The sequence below is a fragment of the Delphinus delphis genome, chromosome 3 (genome assembly GCF_949987515.2).
Source record: "Delphinus delphis chromosome 3, mDelDel1.2, whole genome shotgun sequence".
Taxonomy (NCBI): domain Eukaryota; kingdom Metazoa; phylum Chordata; class Mammalia; order Artiodactyla; family Delphinidae; genus Delphinus; species Delphinus delphis.
The window spans coordinates 25,839,691-25,863,150 of NC_082685.1; the positions used below are offsets into that span (position 1 = coordinate 25,839,691).

Here is a 23,460-nt window from a genome sequence, read left to right on the forward strand (position 1 = left end):
TGTTCTCTATCCAGACATCTTAGGGGGTGGATGTATCACAGGCTGATCGTGTTGCCTTACCCAGTTTCTCTCTGCTGTGTCCTCAGGGCTTTAGGTACAGTAATAGATTATAGCCAAGTCTCTTGGTTCTCAAAAACATTTTAGAGTAGTGGGAGAGCATGTAGGAAATTCTTTTTGGTATGGGGATTCCCATACGAAAGTTAAAAAAAGTTTTTTCAAGCTCCCATGTGATAGTAAATAAATGTGCTTTTTCTATTCATTGAAATATTGTACAGAGTAGCAAAGCTGCTTACTGATTCAATAATATTTTAAAGCAATTGTGTATGTTTTAAAACTAAGAACGACGATACGAATTTTGAAAATAACACCATATATATTGATAAGACAGGTTATGTGTTCGTCTTTGTAATACTTTGGGTTTATGTGGAGTCACATTTAGCAGCAACCATCTGGGCCCCCAGGGTGTAGCCTGAACGTTGGTGACCATTGCCAGGAGTCACTGGCCATGAATAAGACTTGCTACCAGTAGGTCTGCCTCCTAAGTCAGCATTTTCCTGGTATGCTTAGCATGCTGACGTGGCTCAGTCACTCTAAAAATACATTATTTCTCTAAATGATTCCAAGCATTGAGTTCAATTTAAGAAATTCTTTATATTCTGAATCCCTTTTTAAAAAGTTGCTTACAGACATATCTGTTGTCTACCTTGGTAGCGGTAGCCACAGTGGGGTAAATTTTTGTTTTTGTTTTGTTGTTTGGTTTTTTGTTTTTGAAATGTGGTTTTATGTCTGACATTTTACAAACTCAGTAGAGATGACGATGCTGGCTAAGAAGCTCTGATTTGGTAGCAGATGGACAGATGAGCTGTTTCTCGCTCATGGCACCTCCAGGGTACCTCTTTGCATCCCCTGGATGTTGGAAATATGTGATCCTGGCCTCTCTCAAGGCTATGTATGGGAACTCTTTGAGGGCAGGGCTTATATTTCCAGGCTCCTGTGCTAAGTACTGAGGCCACAAATGAGGAAACAGTTTCCTGTTTAAGTATACATGTATCAGTGTCTCCAATCCTCCATTTCTTTTTCTGTAAAACGAGGACAATAATTTTGGCTTCAGAATTGTGATGATTAAATTAACTGTAAACTATATAAAACACATAGCATAGTGTTATGGAAGCGTGGTACCTGGCATAACATTCGTAAATTTTAACATTTCAGAGCATACAGAAGCATGTTGCCTTCAAAATAAGAGGAAACATGGTTTGTTAGATGTCAGCAGAACCAGTAATTAAGTGCTTATTGTGAATAAAGATGAGATTTATCTCCTTTCTTCACTAAAGCAACTAATTAAACTTTTAGCTACTCAGATAATTAGCTACTCAGACATGTCTTTTGAACTAGATCCTGAACTCTCAGGTATAGCCAATTGTAGTCCCTATTGTCCCCTAAATTCAAGGATCAGGAATTTATACTTTGGTTATTCTTAGTGTATCTTTTGATCCTGAAAATCCTTGACATCCATTACCAAAGGTTAGGTCTTCTAGTGCTCTGGGCATGACCCACTTCCTCTTTAAACTTTGCCCACTGGTCTCAGGCTGTCGCGCTGTTTAAGATCCCTTTAGTCCTGCAGCGCTTACAGTTTTTAATCACTCATTTGGCACTGATATTTTATCTGGAGTTGTTACTGATCTTTTTATGTGTTCACTGCCGCAATAGCTAGGGCTATACTTTCTTTGTAGACACTGCATATTTTAGTAGAAAAAGCATGGGCCAGAGTCAGGAAGAACTGGGTGTGATTTCCAACTCATCCAGTTACTAGTTTTGTGGCCTCAGGCAAGTTAAACTCTTGTTTCCTTGTTTGTAAAAGGAAAGTAACTGAGGACTTCCTTCCAAGGTTAATGTGTGGATCATTTAACCAAATAAACATATGATTAGAGTATATCCAATTCCAGTTACTGTGTGCCTGTGTATTGCAGTTGCATCCTTTGAAAGCATTATGCTTCCTGTCAGTCTTTTCATCCCCATGCCTGGCACAGTCAGTACCTGGAATATACTAACATCTCAGTAAGTGTTGTACAAATGATGAAAGAATGAGAATCCAGGGCCGAAATGTGCCATTCTTATTCCAAAGGGGCTTCAGTCTGGTAGAAGATTAAAAATGGATAATAAAATTCTTGCTATAGTAGTTGGCATGTAGTAGTTGTCAATATCGTTTCTCAATGATCAGGACAATCAGTGCTGTGGATGGATACACAGATTGTTAGTATATGCTTAATGTTAGTGGTGGTCTTCTGCCAGATATTTTAACTGGCATTAGAGAGTGACCCAATGAGTTACTATTTATTTGTATGTTTTGGGTGCAAATGGCATTCTTTAAACGTATTGAATTCTGTCTAGGCCATTTTTTTCAAACCCAACCCAAACTCATTGGAAATCCTGTGACAGTTGCCAGATGGGCAGGGAACATTTGAGGAAAAATATTGTTGGGCTAATGTCTTACTTGGAAAAGAGTGTGATTCCTATCCACAGACAGTTATGCAAACCAAGATGGAGTATCAGTGGTATGCTGTTTCTGGAACCCCAAAGTCTGAACCCTAATAGAATAGTTGATTCACAAAAACTCATCTGTTGCCTCCTTTTTCCCTTAGACTATAGAATCTAACTGGCGGTGTGGACGACACAACTTGCAGAGGATTCAGTGCCGCTCTGAAAATAGTAAAGGTGTCTACTGTTTACAGTATGATGATGAAAAAATTATCAGTGGCCTTCGAGATAATTCTATTAAGGTGAATGACTGCATTTTGTATGTATTATTTTTAGAATTGTGGTTACATGTTAGACATTAGAGGTAACAATCTCTCCATTTCCTACTGATTGGTTTTTATCTGTTCCACTCAATCGTGGCAGCTGTCTGCATGGTTCTAAAGAACTAGAGCCAGAGCGTTTCCCTCTACTAACACTGGACCCTTGGATTTTCTTGCTTCTTACCCTTCTCTAAGCACATTCACTTTCTGTATTCCGTATTTAGGTGCAAGTAGAAAATATCTCAGTATCCACAGGGCTCTTGATTTCTTGGCTAGCTGGTAAAAGTGTTGCTGACTTGCATATAAATGAAAATCATTACCTTTTATGGTTTCTGTGAAAGGCTCAATTGATAACACAAAAGAATGATAGAGCAATTTATATTGTTTTTATTTACTTTTCAATAGTAGATAAACGGGATCATTTCTCTGTGTTTAATGGCTCTAATAGATTTTGTTTCACATTGTTTGTAGCTTATTTTCTCATATTTAAGAAAACGTTGTGGGATAATTTTACTTTTAGTTATAATTTACATGCACTCTTTTTGATGTAAAGTTCCGTGAGTTTTGACAAGCACAAAGAATTGTGCAACCACAACAATTATTATCAAGATCCAGAATAGTTCCATCATCCACCAGATTCCTTTGTCCTGCTGCTTTGCGTTTACCCATTTTTCCCCGGGGTCCTGACAACCACTGATGTTTTTTTCTGTCCCTATAATTTTGCCTTTTCAAGAATGTCCTGTAAATGGACTCACACAGTATGTAGCCTTTTGAGTCTGACTTTTTATGCTTAGCATTGTGCATTAGAGATTCTTCTACATTGTTGCACATAACGATAGTTAGTTCCTTTTTATTGGTGAGTAACATTCTGCTTTATGGTTACACCACAGTGTGTTTATCCATTTACCTATTGAAGGACATTTGTGTTTACAGTTTTTCACAATTATGAATAAAGACACTGTAAACATATGCATGCACGTTTTTGCGAGAACATAAGTTTTCAGTTCACTTGGATAAAAACCTAGGAGTGAGATTGCTAACTGATATGGTAAGTGTACGTTTTACCTGTGAAGAAACGGCCAAGCTGTATTTTCAAGTGGCTATACCATTTTACATTCCCATCAGCGATGTATGAGAATTCCTTTTGTTCTGCATCCTGGTCAGCCCTTGGTAGTCTCAGGGGTTTGTTTTGTTTTGTTTTGTTTTGTTTGGATATTAGCCATTTGAATAGGTATGTAGACATATCTCATTTTGGTGTAAAGTTACATTTCTCCAGTGATCAGTGATAATGAGCATCTTTTCACATGCTTATTTGCCATCTGTATATTCATTGGTGAAGTTTCTATTCAGATCTTTTGTACAATTTTAAAATGGGTTCTCTGTTTTCGTATTATTGGGTTTTGAGAGCTCTTTATATATTATGGATACAAGTCCTTTTTTAGATATGTTTTGCAAATATTTTCTTCCATTCTGTGACTTGTCTTTTCACTTTCTCAATGATATCTTAAGTAGAGCAGAAGATTTTAATTTGTCTAGTCTAGTTTGCCAGTGTTTTCTTTTTTTTTTTTTTTTTTTTTTTTTTTGCGATAAGTGGGCCTTTCACTGTTCTGGCCTCTCCTGTTGCGGAGCACAGGCTCTGGACGCGCAGGCTCAATGGTGGCTCATGAGCCTAGCCGCTCCGCGGCATGTGGGACCTTCCTGGACTGGGGCACGAACCCGTGTCCCCTGCATCAGCAGGCGGACTCTCAACCACTGCGCCACCAGAGAAGTCCGCCAGTGTTTTCTTTTATGCCTCATACTTTTGATGTCATATCTAAGAGTTCTTTTTGAGTCTGTAAATTTGTGTCTTTCACCAAATTTCAGAAGTTTGGGCCGTTATTTATTCAATTTTGTTTCTGCACCAATTTCTTTCTCCTCTCCTTCTGAGACTCTAATTACACAAGTATTAGATCTTTTGATATTGTCTTACTTTTTCCCAATCTTTTTTCCCTCTCTTTTCTGGGTAATCTCTCTTAGCCTGTCTTCAAATTGACTGAATTTTTCATCTGTATTCTGCTATTTTCCCCCATTGAGTGAATTTTACGATTTCAGATATTATATTTTATAGTTTCTGTTTCTCTACTGAGAACTTCTCTCTTTTCATTCATATCAAATGTGTTTATCTTTACTTCATGGAGTATAGTTACAACAACTGCTTTGAAGTCTTTGACCGTGACAACATTTGGGTAATCTCTAGCTTGTCGTGTGTTGATTGTCTGTTCCCCTGAGAATTGGTCACTTTTCTTGGCTTTTGAATGTCAAGTAATTTTGGATTGTATCTTGTACATTATGGATGTTGTATTGTAAAGTCTATGGATCCTGTTATAATCCTCTGGAGAATATGTGTGAGTGAGTATTTTTTTAAGCAGGTGGTCAGCCTAGTTAGGGGGGTTGGTTCTAATCTCTTTTCTGCTTTTTGCCATGCTACTTTGGGTCTGTCTTGGGCTTGCACTACTCAGAGTTTAGTCTGAGACTTCAGTGGTAGTTTAAATATCAGGGCGCTTTTTCCGGCCTTTGATGTGTGGCTTAGTCTGTCCTGTGCATGCACTGCTTAAGGGCAAGCCCAAGTCATGTGTTGTGTGGGTTCTCATATACAATTAGGGAAGCCTTTTTCTTTTTTCCAGCTCTTTCCTGTTTTGGATTTCCCTAAGTCTCTACAGCCCACAAGGATCCTTTCTTCATTTTCCTTTGGCCAGAAAAATGGGGTTTCTCTTAGAATTTTAGTTACCTGTTCCACTGCTCTGCAGTACATCTCCATGACTGGGCTTGTCCTTTGGATCAAAGCCGTTTGAGAAAAGAGAAAAAGAAAATAGGGTCTTTCGCACATTCTTTGGTCCCCAAGGATTCCTTTTTTAGCCTTTCTGTCCAGAAAGACTGGTTTCTCAGATTGTAGCTGCCTGTGCTGCTGTTTCACTGTGCAGTTCCTTGATCTGGACCTGCCTTTGGGTCAAGACCACAAAAGAAGGAAATGAGAAAACAGAAAGAATGGTAAACTCACCCCATGTGGATCCTGTCTCCAAACTCTTACCCCTTGCTACAATGTATTCAATACAATACTTGCTTTCTCTTGGCTGCCCTTCCCCTCACAGTTTTCAGAGTCCTCAGCTAGTTGTTTTTGTATTTTGTCTAGAGTTTTTAGTTACAGTCAACTGGGAAGATAGGTTGTAGTGGGCTTTCTCCCCTTGGCCTTGTTTTCTATATTCTTTTACTCTGGGTGAGTTAAAAGGTATTTTTGCTTGTGTGTTTTTTGTTTTATAAAATAGTGGAATTTCAATAATTCCAATAACTGGGGCAAAAAAATCACTGAATTATAGAATATAAAGAAACTGTTTTGTTGGTTTCCTATATGTATTATAGTGTTTCCCAAAAGGTATTCTGTGGATGTGAATCCAAAGGATATTGCTTTGAAGAGTAATTCCCTTCAAAGAAATTTAGAAAACACTGCATGCTGTATCCCTTTCTTAGAAATTTACAGGTTACAGTAGCATATAAAGGCTCTGAGAAGACATACAGTAGAGGCACCCAGAGTTTTCCAACTTTGAAAACATACTTGACCACAGAACTCTATTTTTATGTAATACTTATTGATAATCCTCACCTGTGGCCACAAATATGCTCTTGAAACTGTTATTATTTAATTTTGGCAGTTCTCCTTTAAGGAGTAGGTAAGAATGGTTTAGAATGACCTTGTCAAAGCATGGGCTGGCCGTGGGCTTGCATTTCACTTACGCTGGATGTTTCTAAAGAATTCTCTTAATAGAGGCCTACCCATGCCTAAATTAGGCCTACACTTGATTTATAAGACACGGAACAATGGAGCAAAAATACGCTTTAGAGAGCTCATCTAGACCAATGGTTGGAAACCTGTACTTCATTCTGCTTCAGTCCTTGATCAGCTCACACTTTCAAAATAGCTGTGGTTCTACTAGGTCAGAAATTAGAAGCAAGCCTTACTATTATAGAAGGACACTTAACTGTCTGTAGTGCTTGTAATATCTTGGCCATTTGTGGTAAACTTTAGGGACACTGCAAATTATGATAGTACTTTTACAAGGGAAGAAATAGTTCCGTAGATTCTATTTTTAACAAAACAGTCTTTGAAAAAAATCACTTTCCATCCCCCCATTATTTTGGGACATTATTGAAAACTTGGAAAACACTGGAAAGATCAAAAGAGAGGAGAAAAACGACATTCAGAGTACAAAGCCAACTATCAACACTTTACTTCCTTTTAATCTTTTTTTTTAAATATACATAATGTTTATGTCACTATAGAGATGACTTTTAGTCTGATTTTTTTAAAAAAGTAACTATAATAAAGCAGTGTGTTTTCTCATTAAAAACTCTTCATAATTTACTTTGAAGTTATTCTGAGATGCTGAACATTTTTCATTTTTAAACTTTCATAAACAAATGTAATGGGTTAAGGGGTATGCATTTTTAAAAGCTCTTAATAGATACTGTCACGTTGTTTTCCAGAGGGTGAGCCAACTCTTTTCACAGAGTTTATTTAAAAATTCTCTTTATAAAGCTGTTAAGTATAATGGGCACAGTAGTTATGGGGACAAAGTAAACAAAGTAGTATACCTATTCTGGAAGTTATTCAGTATTGCCTCTTCTTCCCCTCTTGTCATTTACCACCTGTTTGATGTTTACTGCTCTTATTTACTGTAACACAGCTTTGTTTTGTTTTATGATTCAGAAAATAAGGTATGATAAAAACATTGATCAGAATGTGATATACTAAATTACTGTTTGTGTTTGTCTCAATAGATCTGGGATAAAACCAGCTTGGAATGTTTGAAAGTGTTAACGGGACACACTGGCTCTGTCCTTTGTCTCCAGTATGATGAACGTGTCATTGTGACTGGCTCTTCTGACTCTACAGTGAGGTGAGTGATTTGATTTCACTGGCCTGAACTTCTGTACCTTCCACAAGGAGACAGATTCACCTCCTCTTCTGCGATAAAGTACACACATGCTCTGTATATGTTTTTGTATGCTATATTTCAAAACCATTTTTGGTGTAGGTACATTTGAACAAAGTGGGCAGGAAAGGTAACTTTTGTTAAGTAGGTCCTATTCCCATTACCATACATTCTAGAGATGGCAACATGCCTTCCTGTAAAAGCACAGTACCTGACAGTATCAGGGTAGCTTTCTCCTGGGAGACCACGCTCTAGAGGAGAGAGGAAGGAAGCAGGTGTTCTAGGGGTGTGGTGGACAGTAAACTACAAGTACCAGAAGAATCAGAAGCAGAGATTTGCAGCACTTTTTGAGGGACACAAATAATGTGCCCGATATTTTGTATAATGTTATTCTATTGAATTCTCACATCAACCTTTCTAAAGTAAGTAGTATCTTCTTTTTTATAGATGTAGTATTGGGAAATGGAGGCCAGAGAGGCGAATAATTTACTCAGTCACATAGTTAGTTAATTTCGAGCCTTGAATTTATAGCACTCAAGACTATCTTGATATTATGTAGCTTTTCCAGTGATGGAGACAGTAGTTTTCAGATGCCACCCCAGGGGCAGAGTGATGAAGATGGAAGTGGCAGTGTTCTACAGTAGAAGGGAAGCAGTGACTGCTGGTTGGGAGTTGAGAGTAGAAAGGAAACATTATTGGGATCTACTCCTAAACCACTGGGACAAGGATGTTTTTCCATACCAGATGGCTTTGGATTTTGCTGTAGTGATGCGTTCACCAGAGCCTAGAGGTAATACAGTAAAGCTTCAGCTGGACTGCTGGTAGCCTGAGGAAGGCATGTCATGGGGAGGAAAGGAAATGCCTCTTCTAGAGTGAGTCAGAGATTTGAAGAGGATTGCTTTACAGGCACACCTAAGAGATTGAAATAGTCACCAGCATGCCTAGTATCCTTTCCCTGACTCAGTGCTTCCAGGCTGCTGCTTCCACGATAGGTCATGTCTCGGCCTTAGAAGCCTGAGACTCTCTTCGTCTGCTCTGCACGAACTTGTCCCCTTAGGAGATTGGGGTTACAGAAAAGCTATGATGTGAAAGGGCTGCCCCTAAGAAGCCTGTATCTCAAGGGTGAAGCAATTGGAGACATGTGCTTTGTCCATAAAGCGGTTGGGTAGATAGATGGGTGTGGTGATTGATGAGACCCACAGCCTCCAGTTTGCAGTGGATAAATAATAGACTCAAAAGCTTGTCAGAGGTCAAAAACAACCTTAAGCTTGGAACCCAGCCACCAAGCCATCTTCTTTCTGTCATCTCAAACTCACTGCAAAGCCCACTTCCTTGCATCATTTTTTGCCATCAGCACAAGGCTGCAAACACCATCCCTGAATACTTGGGCAGGAGTCAGAATTGGCCTTCTTTTTTTTTTTTTTTTTTTTTTTTTTGCGGTACGCGGGCCTCTCACTGTTGTGGCCTCTCCTGTTGCGGAGCACAGGCTCAGCAGCCATGGCTCACGGGCCAGCCGCTCCGCGGCATGGGGGATCTTCCCGGACCGGGGCACGAACCCGTGTCCCCTGCATCGGCAGGCGAACTCTCAACCACTGCGCCACCAGGGAAGCCCTGGCCTTCTTTTCTGAAACCATCTTACCATTTCTTCACAAATAGAAAAAACTGCTTCTGGGGGCTCCTTTTAAGCATGGTGTCAGGTCCCAGTCACCAGATACTTGTGAAGTCCACTCCTCCCCAGCCTACTACTAAAAATGGGCCCAGAGCACAGACACAGGAATCTTTTCCTGGTTGTCTCGATAATTAAGCATTGTGCTTTTCTGTTCCCTAGAGTCTGGGATGTGAACACGGGTGAAGTTCTGAACACGTTGATCCACCACAACGAGGCTGTACTGCACTTACGCTTCAGCAATGGACTGATGGTGACCTGTTCCAAGGACCGCTCCATCGCAGTGTGGGACATGGCTTCTGCCACTGATATCACTTTACGCCGTGTCCTGGTTGGCCACCGTGCTGCTGTCAATGTAGTAGACTTTGACGATAAGTACATAGTGTCTGCCTCTGGGGACAGGACCATCAAAGTAAGTGTGTCTGCAGTCATAACTCTGCTGTTGCCATCCCTTTTAGAACACAGAGAAAGCAGAGGTGGCTTATACCAACCTCGGATCTGGCAAGATCTTTATTCTCCTCTACTTGTGCTTATGAGACCTCAAGGCATGCTCATTCTTTATGCTTCTCAAGTCGTAGGCAAGGTCATAGAAAAGCGTCATGGGGTCCGGACCGAGAGCAGTCTTCTATTTCATGAAAGGACATTGTTGATAACCTTTTTAAAGGGAAGAGAACTAACCTATGGGACATGTACCATGTGCCAGAAGCTTCCCATTACTGCCTCATTCCACCCTCCCAGCACTCTGCTGAGCCACATTTTACAGATGTGGCACAGAGGACTGTGCTGGAGGCCACATTAGCTAGTTAGTGGCAGAGTTCAGATTTGATTTATTCACCTAATCTTGAGAGCCTGCCGTGCCATAGACCCTGGGCTGGATGCTAGAGATATGATGAGGAACAGGACATGTCCCTGCCTCCAAGGAGCTCAACGTGTGGTGTGAGGCAGACGTGTGACAAGCACTTGTAGTCTAGGGTGATCCATCGGGTATGGATGAATGTAGTGCTGGTTCCAATGTACATGTTAACTTATTAAAATTTTAGCTTTCCTTATATTTTTATAACAGCCTTACTGAGATATAATTCACATACCATAAGATTCATCATTTGAAAGCATACCATTCAGTGATTTCGTATATTCACAGTGTTGTATGGTCATCACTAGTTTCAGAACATCTTTATCACCCTCTGAAAAAACCTCATACCCATTAGCAGTCAGCCCCTGTTCTCTACCCCCAGTCCCTGGCAATCAGTAATCTTTCTATGGATTTGCCTATTTGAGACTTTTCAGATAAATGTTATCATCTACATGTGGCCTTTTGTGTCTGGCTTCTTTCACTTAGTGCAGTGTTTTCAAGGGTCATCCATGTACTTTGCAGCATGAATCAGACTTCATTCCTTCTGATGACTAGAAAAATTCTGTGTGTGGATGCACCACATTTTGTTTATCTGTTCATCAGTTCACGGACATTTTGATTGTTTGCACATTCTATCTGTTATATATAATGCTGCCATAAATATTTGTGTACAGATGTTTGCGTGTACATATACTTTTAATTCTCTTGGGATGGTAACTCTGTGTTGAACATCTTCAGGAACTGCCAAACTGTTTTCCAAAATGGCTTCACCATTTAACAGTCTCACCAGCAGTGTATGGGCTCAGAAACCTTCCTTTTATGACCCGTACTGGCCAGCATGCTAGTATCTAGCCCCACAGATCACAGACTAGATGGCATCAGACTTTTAGATTGGATAGAGTCTGGAAGCTGAAAAACTAGGATTTTTGGCACCTCACCAGTCAGTCACACCAATTTGTACGAGACCAGTGCCTGGAAGTCAAGAGGGTTTGGGCCTTTGTACAAAACAGATGTTGGGGCTTCCCTGGTGGCGCAGTGGTTGAGGGTCCGCCTGCCGATTCAGGGGACACAGGTTCGTGCCCCGGTCCAGGAGGATCCTGCATGCCGTAAAGCGGCTGGGCCCATGGGCCGTGGCCGCTGGGCCTGCGCGTCCGGAACCTGTGCTCTGCAGCGGGAGGGGCCACAACAGTGGGAGGCCCGCGTACCGCAAAAAAAAAAAAAAACAGATGTTGCATAATATCAGCCCAGGTATTTCTCCATATCCTTGCCAGCCCTTGTTAGTGTGTGTGTGTGTGTGTGTGTGTGTGTGTGTGTGTGTGTGTTTATTATAGCCATCCTGGTAGGTATTTAGTGGTGTCTCTGCAGTTTTTCTTTCGATTTCCCTAATGACCAGTGATGTTGAGCATCATGTGCTTATTGGCCATTTTTATAACTTCTTTGAAGAGACATCTACTTAAATCTTTTGCTCTTTTCAAACCTTAGATTGTCTCTTCATTATTTAGTTGCAAAAGTTCTTTACATGTTCTGGTTACAAGTCCCTTATCAGATAAATGATTTGCAAATATTTTCTTCCTGTGGGTTGTCTTTTCACTTTCTTGATGGTGTCCTTTGAAACACAAATAGTTTTAACTTTGTTGAAGTCAAGTTCATCAATTTTTTTTGTTACTTGTGCTTTTATTATCATATCTAAGAAACAGTTGCCTAATACAAGGTCACAAAGATTTACTCTTATGTTTTCTTCTGAGAGTTTCAGCTGCTACATTTAGATCATTGATCCATGTTGAATTAAATATTTGTATACAGTGTGACACAGGGATCCAACTTCATCCTTTTGCCTCTGGATATCTGGTTGTCCCATTCAACTACAAATGCAGCTAATAAAATAATTCAGGGAACATTGGTTACTTTGTGTCTCGTTATTTGGCTGGTATTAAGTGTGTCTATGGACATCTAAGTCTTGCAGACAGCTTCACAAAAGAGGGGTTATTTATTCCACATACATAATATTAGGAGTGATGTGTCAAAACAAATGGAGCTATTCGAGAAACTATGCTGGAAAAGAAGAGGATGCAAAAGGTGAAGCCCTTTCACGTCAGTTACATTGGGTTTGACGTGTCACCCGGCCTAAAAACATAAGATCTGGCCCAGACCCTTCTCTCTAGGCAAATGAATGTCTGAACCATCCAGGAGATGTTCTCTTTGTGAAGATCTCAAGGTTTGGAGACTTCACAAATTCCCTCTGTATTTCATTGAAGTTTTATCACTCAGCAGCTAAGGAAATGTTATGCTATCCAATCTGTTCCCCAACCTTCCCAGCGTATTTCATAATCAAGTATTGTGGTCATTCTTAGAAGTTCTCATTTTTTTTTTTTAAAGGTACATTGTGCAAGGGCTTTTCTGCATTTATTCTTAAATGTATTGCTAATTTGTTGTACAGGTCTGGAGCACGAGCACCTGTGAATTTGTTCGTACTCTGAATGGGCACAAGCGAGGCATTGCCTGTCTCCAGTACAGGGATCGGCTGGTTGTTAGTGGATCATCGGATAATACCATAAGGTGGGTAGAAGTTGGTGTGGTGACAGAGTGGGCTCATTTTTGCCATAGTGTTGACTTATCTCCAGTCCTGATGCTCAAAAGACTCAGTTTTGGGGGCTGCTTCAGATAAGAAAACTTTAGGTAACTTTTATTTATCTCTCTGGTTCTGCATACTAAAGTGGGTAAATTGTGTATGCCCTGGGTATTCTTCCAAGATTCCCCCAGTGCACAAGGTTTTATAACCTCAACTCCACCCAAGATCACTTAATACCGTAGTGCCTCAGAACAGAGGATGCTCCAGCCTGATGCTCTCCTTTCCCTTACCAGTGAGCTCCTGCCTCTCTCCCTAACAGAGGGCAGTGTACTTTATTTCTCTCTCCCAACACTGTCATCAATTCCTGTTTGGGCATTTATCTTATCTCCCTTTTTTCTTCCCAACACTCATTGTCCTTGCTTTCTAATAAATATGAATGTCTTTAAACACTTTTTATCTTATTAAGAACTTCCCTTAAATATCTATTTAATTACCCCAAGTCATTTTTCCAACTGTCCCAACATATTCTAGTAGCTTTTTTATAGTCAAATTGCCTGTTTGGGCAAAATAAGGATTGGGTTCAAGATTATTTTTTTAGAAAAAGAAAGAAAGAAAGCAAACACAATGTAACTTTAACTGCCAAAAGTTTTCTTTATCATTTCAAGTTTTAAGGTATCATAAAAGTCAGTTGAGAACTTGAATCTTGGTTCTGTTGCATTCTTTATGCTTGGTATTACTTAATATTTCAGCAATAAACAATTCTTAACTTCCTCATTAGAACCTCCGAGCTTCTACAAAATAATAATGTGTACTGCTGAATAGTTTATGGAAGAGAACCACTTTGGAGTTATAGTGGCAGTGTTCTCTTCACAGTAGATTAGAGAAGCCATCATCACTGACACTGATGAGAACATTTGCTGAGGATAGAATATTCATTGGATTTATGATAGGTACTAGTGGGGAGGCTAAGAAAATGTCATTATAGAATTAATTTGCTAACTTTGTTTTGTACATGTTAGTTTGCTGTGGTTTCTTTTTACAAATAATGTAGTTAAATCAGTGATAATTTTTTAAAAATCTCTTTCCAGAATTGTTACATAAATCATATACAGAGAAAAAGGCTGGATGGTAGTCACTGGGTTTATATTTCTAAGACACTGCATATGCCTAATGAGAGGCTCCCACTCTGACCTTGTAATACTGTATCTAGGAAGGGGAATCCCTAAGCCTCATCAGGAGAGGGAGACCATTGTGCTGGTCCACCAGTTCTAACCTTGGTGGCGGAAGCCTAACCCCCTGGGCTGTATTTATTATCTTCCCCACACCGACATCCTTTTTCTTCTTTACGGCCTGCAATCCCTGTCTCCCCCCCCAGAATTCTTCCTAGACCATTTGGCTACTTGGTTTCATCAACTCAGACATCAAGAGCATGCCTACAAACTAAATGTAATTGAAATTTGTTTGTTGGTATTATTTAAATAATAACAACATGCATGTGATTTTTAAAAGTTTCAAACTATGTAAAAGGAAATAAAATGAAAAGTAAGCCTTTCTCCCAAGTTAGTTCTTAAAAAACACATGAATGGTACAAAGGTACACACATATCTTCACATGTGTATAATGTGAACTGGGAGTGAGATAGAAATAAAGATTCCCAGGGTAGGGAAGATCACGTATGGATAGTTTGAATCATGTGTAGGAAGTTGATTCACAGAAATCTGTTTTTCATTCAAGACTGTGGGATATTGAATGTGGCGCCTGTTTAAGAGTCCTAGAGGGACATGAAGAATTGGTCCGATGCATCCGGTTTGATAACAAGAGGATTGTCAGTGGGGCCTATGATGGGTACGTGTTTCAAATTTTCAAATGCGTGGCCATAACTATATGAAGAGGAAAAATAAGTACTGCATATTAAGCAGCTGTGTATGTGCTAGGTCCCATGCTAGGTATTTCTTATGTAATGGTGGATGGCAGGATCAAGTGGGGACACTGAGACCCAGAAGGATGAATTAATAAGCTTATGCTTTTAACCATTATTGTAAACTCAGAGAGTAGCTAGTTCCTTGTCCCAGCACTAAATTAATCCAGGCTTTTTTTTTTTTTTTTTTTTTTTTTTTTTGGTGAGTTCAATGATAAATTTCTTTTCCCCTTTTGGTGAATTGAACACATCCTCTTTAAAAAGCCTCATGACTTTTAAAATGAGCAAGTGGCAGCCGTAAACCTTTCAAGATGACCTTATATATACTTCACAGGCGGGTTAGTTGGTCTGTTCATACTCCTATTATTAACTTTCAGCATTTGCTTAGTTTGGAGAAAGGTATCCTTGGAATTTCACAGAGAGCCCTAGCTTCTGTCAGCAGCACCTACTCAGCCCTAGAGAGCTTCCTGATTAATGAATTTGGTGACATAGATTATCAAGTCAGGAATTGAATTTAGATAATGTGAAGTTGTTTTCTTGTCTCCCTTCAAACAGTATTTCTTCACAGTTTCAGCAATTCTGAGAATGTGTAGGTCCTTATTTTTTCCAAATCAAGTGTAATTGGTTTAAATACCTTGTCAAAACATCAGCAGGTTCCCCATTAGCTTTTAAAATAGGCAGTTCGAATGCACTCCTTTCTGTCGAGGAAATGCTTGACAATATATAAAATGTTGACTTTTCCACTAATTGTGATTTCATTTTCCTTTCTAGGAAAATCAAAGTTTGGGACTTGCAGGCTGCTCTCGACCCCCGAGCCCCAGCAAGCACGTTGTGTCTGCGCACATTGGTGGTATGTGATCTGTTGAAAGGGAAGTGCTTCCCTGTGCTGGCGGTTGGCCACCTACCTGCAGATAGACCTCCCTGAGCCTATCACTGGAAAGCTTCTGTACCTCACAGCATGCCTTCTGAGAAATGCGCTGTTCTGTTAATTTTGTTTATTAGTCAAAATCAGAGAATATTTGACATTCATATTTCTGTGAGCTCTTTTATAAAGAGTATTAACACAACTTAAAATATGAAAGCAGGCTTCCTCATTTGTAGGTGGACTGGTTTCCTCCTAGAACATAAAGTATTTCCTGTCTGCAAGTTTGGGAGATTTCCTAATATGGGTGTCTGTGGTTGTGTTGTGTTTTATAACTCAGCACATTTTTGTACTATTATGGTGGACTTTCCCCTCAATCTGTATTCTACGGATTATTGCTTGGCATATAGGAATACTTTATTTTTATATATTAATCTTGTTTTACCAACTTTGCCAAGCTCATTATTTCTAGCAGTCTGTTTACTTTTGTATTTTTGAGGAGACAGTTGTTTGAAAATATTGATAGAGTTTTCTTATTTTCAGTAGTTTTACCTTCTATTTTATCTCTCCTTTCATTGACTAGAAGAACATGCAGAACTTGAGTCAGGGCCATTCTTGTTTTCTTCTTGATTTTAATAGGAAGACTTCTGGTATTTCACCATTAATTTTGATGTTAGCTGTGGTTTGAGATAGATATGCTTGGTGGTGTTAAAAACACTATTCTTCTGGTCCTAGTTTTTACAGTGTATCAAGAATGGGTATTAAATATTGTTGCTTACCTTCTTAAGACCCTTTGTAAGATGATCACGTAGTTTTTCTTCTTTGACATATTAATGGGCCAGGATCTAGGACACAAAGTTAAATTAAAGAAAAAGCCTAGAAGGGAAGGCAGAATCTGTATTCCTAGGGAGAAGGACAAAGCTCAATAAAGTTATGTAAGAAGCCTGGATAAGGAGCTGTATTTTCAGCCTGTGCCAACTCCCTGGTAGTGAGATAGGAGGGATTGTAAAGATTTCGTTTTATTCATAAAGCTGTTACGTTTCACAGGAACATTCTGGACGTGTGTTTCGGCTACAGTTTGATGAATTTCAGATCATCAGCAGCTCCCATGATGACACAATTTTGATTTGGGATTTCTTAAATGTGCCTCCCAGTGCCCAGAATGAGACCCGTTCTCCCTCCAGAACATACACTTACATCTCCAGATAACAGTCTGCACTTTACCTGTTTCAGGTGAGTACTTGCCCCACTTTTAATTTTGCTGATTGAATTCACCTTCCCTTTGGGGAAATTTTATGGTTTGGGTTCCTTTCTCAGTAATAGGAACATTAGATGCATCAACTTTGCAGAGTTCTAGCATAAGGCTAGATCTTTATGGTCACATCAAAATAAGATATAAATCGAAATCCTGCTTATTGTGGGTTTTCATATTGGTAGACACCACGGTTCCTGTTTTTTAAAACTTTTCCCAGGTCATACCAATTTAGTACCAGTAAAGTCCTCCAAATTGTTTTGCGGTGCAAGGATCTCCTTTTTCTCTTTCTTTCCTGTCTTTCAGTTCTATCTTTTATTTTTTTAAAAATCACCATCAGGCAAACACTTAAAACTACCTCCCCTCCCCACCCCCCCATTACAATCCACCCACCACCACCATTCCCTAGGGTAGGAATCAAAGAAGGGTGTTTGTTGAGAGAGCCCCTAAAACTCGTTCTTCATCCATTAGACACAACAGGTACCCTGGAAGCCAAGTCCTTTGCTCCGGTAACAGGAAGACTTAGGGCCATAATAACATTGACGATGGCATGTTTTGATTACTAAGGGTGTCCAGGTAGAGGATGAGAAGCCTTACTTGGCAGTGTCCTTGGGACTGATGACCATGTTCATCTGGAGCAGTATTCCCAACTCTTGAGAATTTTGCGAGGGGGCCTGTGAATTCTGTGCACATTAAACTTTGTAGATTGAATAAATAATGTTTGTGCATATTTGTACTGTCATGTATATATGTATGTAAAGACTGTGTTAATAAAATTCATATTTATGTAAAAACATTACTTAATGCTTAGTAGCTTTTTGTCATTGTATATTTTCCTGTTCATTGAATATTAAAAATGTAAAGAAAGTCCGTGTGCAGAATCGTGAAATTTTGGGGGTGAAAAGATAGGGAATCACTGCTTTCTAGATCACTAAGTTGACATCTTTTCAGATACTCCTTATTTCTGCTCCAGGAAGTTTATCTTATTCAGGGTCGGCAGGCTACAGCTGGAGGCCAAATTTGACCCACTGCCTTATTTTTTTTTATCCTTACCATAGCAATCTAAGAATAGTTTTTTACACTTTTAAATACTCTGAAACAATTAAAAGAAGAATATTATTTTAGAACATGTGAAAATTATATAAAATTCAAATTCCAGTGCCCATAAGTAGTTTTTCTGGAGCACAGCCACAGCTCATCTGTTTATGTATTGTCTGTGGCTGGTTTCGTGCTTCAGTGGCAGAGCTGAGTAGTTGCAAAAGAGACTGTGTGGCCTAAAATACGTACAATCTGGCCCATTGAGAAGAAGCATGCGGACCTCTGGTCTTGCCCCTGTTCCATCTATTAGCGATAAACCAAGGATCTGCATCAGGAATGGCAAATGCATTGTTTCTTCATGCCAACTCAGTTTGATCCGTAGTGACTGGCTGGTGTACTGCCTTTGGAAGGATGATGGGACCCCACATGGACCCAGAAGGCCTAAGTGCCTCAATGGCTTGGCTGTGCCTCCCTGGCTATAGGATCTGAGCCACAGTAGTGACCTGTAAGCCACATACATAGTTGCCGTTCCTGGTCTCAGCTGTGTTCATACTGGCTCTTGTGACAGTGGCCATCTCCCTTGCTGCTTTCTCTCTGGATAGATTCTTCACAAGTCAGTTGAGAAATTCACATGGCAGAATTTTTACGTTTATTGAATTATAGGAAATTACAGAGGAAGAAGGCAAGGATCTCTTTTTGGGGGGTGGGGTGGCGCTGCATTTGATCTTCGTTGCGGTGCGCGGGCTTCTCATTGCGGTGGCTTCTCTTGTTGCGGAGCACAGGCTCTAGGCGCATGGGCTTCAGTAGTTGTGGCTTATGGGCTCTAGAGCGCAGGCTCAGCAGTTGTGGCGCACAGGCTTAGTTGCTCCGCAGCCTGTGGGATCCTCCCTCACCAGGGCTCAAACCCACGTCCCCTGCATTGGCAGGTGGATTCGTAACCACCGCGCCACCAGGGAAGCCCGGCAAGGATTTTTTGAGTGATTGCTCTTCCCCGCCTCAACCTCCCTTCGCCCCAAACTAAAGAAATACATAAGGAAGGAGGAAGGGACCCAAATGAAAACTGATTTCCTCCTTCCTGTTCTCTTCTTCTCCCTCTTCAGCCCACCCTTCATCCTGTTACCAACTATGGTCATCTTAGCCCTGCCTCTCCTCTTCACTAGCTTCCTTTTGTTTTCAGGAGCAAGGCTTAGATAAGATTAGCTAACAGAAATTTCAATATCTAGCTCTTACCTTCTGTCCTCTCTACCCTCCCCCACCCCAGCCTTGCATTCTTGCCTCCCAAAAATCCAGGGCTCCAACCAGACTGAATTCTGTTTAATTTCCCTAATTACACTTCAGTAGTACAGACCTCTGCCACCTCCCTCCCCTTGCTTGTGTTGTTAGGGTTTTGTGGATACCACCACACCCCCACTCCTTTCCTTCATCTGACTTAATTTATTATTTGGTATTGAAATAATTTGCATGCCTGTCTCTCTTACCAGGCGTGGAGCTCCTTTTATTTTGGAGCCCCAGTATCTAATAGAGCACACAGTGTATTATGAGTGCTTGTTGACATTTGTTGGTCAAGTGACACCCGGGGCCAACATGACATCTCTGTGCTCTTTCTCCTGGGCCAACAAGAATTTGCCCATAAATAAATATGTGCGAAACTGCAGTGTATTCATACACCTTCCACAAACATAAAGATAATAGCTCAGTAAGAAATTAGACTAAGTTGTCTAAAGTGGCATAGTCAAGTACTAAATATATTCCTTACATATAGACAGGTACCTAGATGTACACATCTCCCTCTGCCCCGCCCCCTTCACCTTCGCTAAGCCCCATTGCTGTTTTGAATCAATTTTATTGAGGTATGATTTTTGTAAAACAGATTGTACCCACTTAAATTATACTGTTTTGTGACACGTTTTTACGAATATATACACCCCTGCAATTTCCTCCACACTCCAGGTAAGAATATTTTTATCACCCCCCAGAAGTTCCCTTGTGTCCTCTTTGTAGTCAGAGCCTGATCCCTTCACAGCCTTAGCAAACACTGACCTGCTTCCTTTCACCAGATTAGTTTACATTTTCTACAGCTGCACTGTCCACTTTGTGATGTTTTTTTTTTAATTTATTTATTTAATTAATTTATTTTTGGCTGTGTTGGGTCTTCGTTGCTGTGCGTGAGCTTTCTCTAGTTGCAGTGAGCCAGGGTTGCTCTTCATTGCGGTGCACGGGCTTCTCACTGTGGTGGCTTCTCTTGTTGCGGAGAACAGGCTCTAGGCACACGGACTTCAGTAGTTGTAGCACATGGGCTTAGTTGCTCTGCGGCATGTGGGATCTTCCCGGACCAGGGATCAAACCCGTGTCCCCTGCATTGCCAGGTATATTCTTAACCACTGCGCCACCAGGGAAGTCCCTGCACTGTCCACTTTGATAGTCACGAGCCGTATGTGGCTATTAAGCTCATGAAATGTGTCCGGTTTGGTTTAGGAACTGAAGTTTTAATTATATTTGCATTGAATTGAATTGGATTGGATTTTTAATTGTATTTAATTGTACTTCATTTAAACTTAAATTTAAATAGCTACATGTAGCGGGCTTCCCTGGTGGTGCAGTGGTTGGGAGTCCGCCTGCCAGAGCAGGGGACGCGGTTTCGAGCCCTGGTCCGGGAAGATCCCACATGCCACGGAGCAGCTGGGCCTGTGCGCCACGGCTGCTGGGCTTGCGCTCTGGAGCCCGCGAGCTGCGGCTGCTGGGCCTGCGTACCACAACTACTGAACCCTGTGCACCTGGAGCCTGTGCTCCGCAGAGGGAGAGGCCACCGTAGTGAGGGGCCCCCGCTCACTGCAGCTGGAGGGAGCCCGCGTGCAGCAATGGAGACCCAACGCAGCCAAAAATTTTTTTAAATAAAATATAAAATAATAAATAACTACGTGTAGCTAGTGACTACCGTGTTTGGACCAGCATCGTTGTAAGAGTTTTATATGCTTAGGTTTTACATTTAGGTCTTTGATCCATTTAGAATTAATTTTGTGAATGGTGTTTTTTATACAGCCTTCTAGTTGTTCCAGCTCTTTTGGGTTAAAAGACTGTCCTCTTCCCATCGAATTGTTATAGCACTCTGTCAAAAACTCAGTTGACCACTTGTTTGTTATACTTTTTCTGGCCTCTATTCTGTTCTGTGATCTATGGCTATCCTTTTGCCAATACCATGCTGTGTAATAAGTCAGTTTAAAAAAAATTGTTTTGACTCTTCTAGGTCCTCTTGGTTTTCATACTCATTTTTGAATGAAATCATCAAATTCTATGAAGATTATGGGATTATGATCAGGACTGCATTGACTCTAAAGGTCACCTTGGGGAGAATTTCCATCTTTAACAAATGCTGAGTCTTCTAATCCATAAACCCAGTATATCTCTTTACTACTCAGGTCTTCTTCAGTTTCTCTTCAGCAGTGTTTTGCAGTTTTTAGTGTAGAAGTCTTGCACACCTTTTGTTAAGTTTATTCTGTTCTTAATTTTTTATTTTCTGAGCTATACATTCTCTCTGCATTGCTTTGACTGTATCCCAATGCTTCTGCTTTTATTTTCCCACATAGATAAATAGATAAAATAGAACACAGACAACTACAATTGTGGCTGAGCTTCTGGAATGGATAGGGTCAGGGGAGTAGGTATATCATACAACAACTTAAGTATACCTCTTTTGTAGTTTGGATATGTGTTTGTGTCTTTCCACTGTTAAAGAAGCACATGATAAAATCTAAGACATCTGTAGTATGTTTTCTCCCCCTCTGGCGAATTTGATAGATGAATTATAGAACATAGTAAACTTTCACAAATTGGACAACTTTTATATACTACTTTAAAATGCCGTGAAATTAGATTCCTTTGATTGAGAGATGAAATGATCACCAATGCCGTTTCTCTCATTGGCTGTGGTGGAAAGGAAACTGTAGTGTTACTTCTTCCAGGCCCTCCTCTCGCCCCCTTTTTGGGAAACTAAGAACAACTGCCTTGTTATGATCCACAATTATAAATCAGTGGAAAAATCTTATCTGCTTTTTAAGCAGCACAAGCAATGAAACCTCAAATGTGTTTGTCTCTTCAAAGTGAATTACTTCTGACAACCTTGGCAGTCAACTTTATAGATTTTATTGCTCTTTTCCAAATTCTTTTCATTTATTGTAACATGAAAAAAATTATTACCATGTGATGCTGTAAAATTTATGCATAATAAGAAACACTACCCTAATGATGATTTAACCTTGCAGTAAAGTATTTACCCCTAAAATATAAGGTAGGAGTATTTCTATGTCGAGAAATTTAGCAATAGATTTTTTTGCTGAGTCATTTTTTTTAAAAAAAATTACTAACTCCCAAGAGCTATGTATACAGTAGCTCTCTTTTTTATTATGAGACAATATTAGGAAATTAGTAAAAAGTAGATAACTCCTCTTCTTGGTTCACCATTATTAACTCCTTTGTATGTAGCCTTTCAGGCTTTTAAAAATTATGTTTGATAACTGTGCTTTTTTTTTCTTTATTGTGAAATTGTTGCCTGTCAGTAATGTCACTATCTGTCTAAATTACTGTTCCTAATGGCAAAATCATGTTTGATTGTTTGGATATGCACCTGTTATAGATTTATATCCCCCCCCAGCTTTTAATTATTATAAAACACATTGCCATGATTCTTTCAGCTTAATCTTTGCCCAACCTTTTATTACCTTTGGATAGAATTCTAGAAATGTCTGCAGTGTCTAGGTTGAAAGCTATGATGTTTAAAGAGGTTTGGTACTTAAGAGTTGTGTTACCCTCCAGAAGAGTTACATCAGTTGACATTCCCACCAGCAGCGTTTGAGAGTGCTGACTTCTTATCTCTGGGTGTTAATATTTTTAAAATAATTCAAATACTCTTACATATCCTTCATGGGAAAACAGTGGCAGATGAAATTGTGAATCTGTCTTGCGTTCGTTTGGAAGCTTATTAGGATTCTTGTGAAATTAGGATTTTGTGGAAATTAACCACCTTTTAGGAAAATTGCCTTTAAAAATATATATACAAGGTTTAAAAGCAAAACAAAACCAAACAACCACCCCCACCCCCACCCCCTTTCTTTTTCTCTCTCTCTTTTTGGCCATAGAATTTTAGACCTAAAGGTGACTTAGATCTTCCAGGCCAATGGTTTAGTGCAGTGTTTGGAAAGGGTTGTAACTTATTAGTGGTTGTGAAATCATTTTAATGGATTTTGACTTTGGGTAAAATTTAGGACATAAAATGTCAGCCTGCATTGTCCATAGTAACGATTAGTGTTGGAATGTTAGAATGTTCTGCGTAGGGGTATGTGTGTGTATTTACATACACGGATGAATGTAGAGATTGTGATTAAAATGTGTTCCTGACTCAAGGTCATGGTCAAAAAAATATAGAACATTCAGTTGTCTTCCCCTCTACATTGTGTTGTCCTTTTATAAATGATTTATTTCAAAAAGAAGTAATTTCTGACTGTTGGCATTCTGTTTAGAAGGAGTACTCTGTTTACTAGCTT

General features: G+C 39.9%; 1 protein-coding gene across 5 annotated transcripts in view; it reads left to right on the forward strand.

Annotated features, from left to right (window-relative positions):
* The window catches only part of FBXW11 (F-box and WD repeat domain containing 11), a 132,186-nt gene that overhangs the window by 105,456 nt on the left and 3,270 nt on the right, over nucleotides 1-23,460 (forward strand). For all 5 annotated transcript variants that reach the window (XM_060008397.2, XM_069540572.1, XM_060008395.1 and 2 more), the window contains 7 exons: nucleotides 2,643-2,780; nucleotides 7,611-7,729; nucleotides 9,594-9,843; nucleotides 12,722-12,840; nucleotides 14,588-14,698; nucleotides 15,543-15,621; nucleotides 16,681-16,866. In XM_060008397.2, the coding sequence (XP_059864380.1) occupies nucleotides 2,643-2,780; nucleotides 7,611-7,729; nucleotides 9,594-9,843; nucleotides 12,722-12,840; nucleotides 14,588-14,698; nucleotides 15,543-15,621; nucleotides 16,681-16,842 (978 nt within the window). In that variant the 3' untranslated portion in view covers nucleotides 16,843-16,866. The remainder of the gene's footprint in view (nucleotides 1-2,642; nucleotides 2,781-7,610; nucleotides 7,730-9,593; nucleotides 9,844-12,721; nucleotides 12,841-14,587; nucleotides 14,699-15,542; nucleotides 15,622-16,680; nucleotides 16,867-23,460) is intronic.